The sequence below is a fragment of the Rhagoletis pomonella genome, unplaced genomic scaffold, assembly GCF_013731165.1.
Source record: "Rhagoletis pomonella isolate Grant_MI unplaced genomic scaffold, Rhpom_1.0 Rhpom_scaffold_05344, whole genome shotgun sequence".
Classification (NCBI taxonomy): Eukaryota; Metazoa; Arthropoda; class Insecta; order Diptera; family Tephritidae; genus Rhagoletis; species Rhagoletis pomonella.
The window spans coordinates 9,869-12,491 of record NW_023463884.1 but is presented as its reverse complement, the minus strand read 5'-3'; the positions used below and the strand labels follow the sequence as shown (position 1 = coordinate 12,491).

At 47.5% G+C, this 2,623-nt stretch overlaps 1 protein-coding gene across 1 annotated transcript; it reads left to right on the top strand.

The window, feature by feature from the left end:
* Nucleotides 1-465: 465 nt before the first annotated feature.
* LOC118755117 lies at nt 466-1,608 on the top strand. Its single transcript, XM_036489963.1, has one exon. The coding sequence runs from the start codon at nt 466-468 to the stop codon at nt 1,606-1,608; it is 1,143 nt and encodes a 380-aa protein (XP_036345856.1).
* Nucleotides 1,609-2,623: the final 1,015 nt, after the last annotated feature.

Below are 2,623 nucleotides of genomic sequence, written 5' to 3'. Positions count from 1 at the left end.
TCATTCATCAGGTATACAGCATAACTGCTACAAGTAGCAAACTATTTTGGGGGTGTTACAAGTGCTTACTTGTTTTTTGTTTCTGCGGCACAATCGATTATAATATCTTCGTTACTTACTTTTCTCTGTAAAGGCAAAATACATGCATATGTACATACATACATACATATATAACTATGCATGTTATGTATGTAACCCCCGCCCGGGGCTAGTAGCCCCTTCCAGCGGAGCGGAATGACCCAACGATCTCCCGTACGTAACACGTTACTGGCCAGACGACCAGCCAGTGACAATACGGATGTCCCGAGTTCAAATAACGTGGAGGATTCTGCAGGGTCACCAGCAGCACGCATAGAAAGCGGAAATGGGGCTGACTCTCAGAGAATCCAATCAATCGAGAACTCTACTGAAAAGTACAACGGCGCCCTCCGCATGATTGGGGAGAAGATTGGGGAACTGAGGAAGATGATGGATAGCCAGAGGCACGTGAATCAGCAAATGAAAAACGTCCTGACCAGCATCTCGAAACTCTTCGAAATCGTTGAGAGTAATGATCCAGAAGGAACCTCAGTTAGTACTTCAGTGAAATCGACTCAAACAGACCGGCCAGTCAAAGGTGATAAAACAGGGAAGAGGTCGGCGAACGAATCCACACCCGAGAACCGCCCACAACCGAAAGATAAACGCATTCGTGTCAACTCACCTCGAGCACAAGCAGAGAAAATTTATCGCCAAACTCGTAGCAGTGATCAACCAGCAACTGCTGACAACGCGGCCCAGAATCCAAAAGGCGATAACCAGTCGCTATGCTCCAACGTTACCACAGCCAACTTAAATATGGAGTGGACTAAGGTGAAACCGAAAAGACGGCCGAGAAAAAAGCCAACCCGCCCGGACGCCATTGTAGTCAAATCCTCTGGAGAGTGTTCTTATGCTGACATTTTGAAAATGGTAAAGAGCGAGGAAAGCCTTAAGGGTTTAAGCGAAACTGTGCGGAAGATCAGGAAAACAGCTAGTGGTGATCTCCTGTTTCAGCTGAATAAGTCTGAGGACGTAAATACTGCGAAACTTCAAGAGGCAGTCGAAGGAGTACTGGCAGGTGAAGCAGAAGTCAGGACCCTAACTGAAATGGTTCATATAGAGATACATGATATCGACGAAGTTACGACAAGCGAAAAGGTGTGCTTAGCTTTAAATGGTCATGGTGGGTCCACTAAAGTGCTAGTATCCGATATCCGGTCGATGCGAAAAGCGTACGGAGGCACACAGACGGCAACCTTACTCCTACCCGAGAGCTTTGCCAATAAGCTAGTAGGCCAAGGTAAAATCAGAATTGGCTGGGTTATCTGCCGAATAAGACATAAAATACAGCCAAAGCGCTGCTACAAATGTTTTGAGTTCGGCCACATATCCAAGGGCTGTCGGAGCAGCGACGATTTTGGCAAATCGTGCTTCAAGTGCGGTCAAACTGGGCATACGGCCAAACTATGCACAAATGCACCACGGTGCTTATTATGCGTAAAACGCGGCAGCAATCCTACCAGCCACCAGGCAGGAGGCAACAAGTGTCCGGTATATCAACTGGCGCTAAGCAAAATAAAGGTATGATGAGACTTTTGCAGCTTAACCTCAACCACTGCCAAGCGGCGCACGACCTCCTGTCGCAAACAATATTAGAGGAAAAAATCGATATTGCGATACTCAGTGAGCCATACAAATCGAAATCGTCTCAGTGCTGGCTTCAGGATCAAAGCGGAAAAGCGGCTCTCTGGTCATGCGGGAACCCAGCTCGCTGGATGCAGGGTGCCGTGTCCGAAAATGGCTTCGTTGGTGCGGAAATCGGCAACTTGTACGTATACAGCTGCTACATTGCGCCAAGCATAAGTATACAGGCATTCGAAAATATACTGTTAAATCGAACAATTGATGCTAGAGGCAGACAGAATGTTCTTATAGCAGGCGACTTCAACGCGTGGGCGCAAGAGTGGGGATGCCGCAGTACAAGCCCAAGAGGGAGAGCTCTTCTGGAGGCTTTCGCTTGTTTGGACGTCGTTTCACTAAACACGGGAACTGAACACACTTTCAGCCGAAACGGTTTTGGGTCAATAATAGACCTGACCTTTATCAGTTCCGGGCTATATAGATTCACTGAATGGAAACATAGCACGTGTTATACGCAAAGTGATCATTTAGCTTTAATTTGCAATATCAACTGCAGACGAGAACTGTCTAAGCGGAATCACAACCCCGGAGTATCGCACGGGTGGAAAACCAGTACTTTCGACCCCGAATCGTTTACGAGCATGCTACCATCCACCGTTTACCAAGGGTCAGCAGACTCCATGGCCGAACACCTAATGGCCGACAATAGCGCAGCTTGCGATGCATCAATGGCCAGGAGAACTTCCTCCACGTATCGTCATGCGGTCTACTGGTGGAACGATAACATAGCGGACCTGCGAAAGAAATGTCTAAGATGTAGGCGAAATGCTCAGAGATCTAGGGAAAGAGACAACTTCGTGGTATTTCGTGCGGCCTATAAGAGTGCACGCGACGCACTAAAGAAAGGAATTAAAGAAAGTAAACGGCAATGCTTCTTAGAGCTCTGCGATGATGCTGAACG

What these genes read in the sequence shown, in the direction of transcription:
- LOC118755117 (XM_036489963.1), top strand. Translation starts at nt 466, where the DNA reads ATGATGGATAGCCAGAGGCACGTGAATCAGCAAATGAAAAACGTCCTG.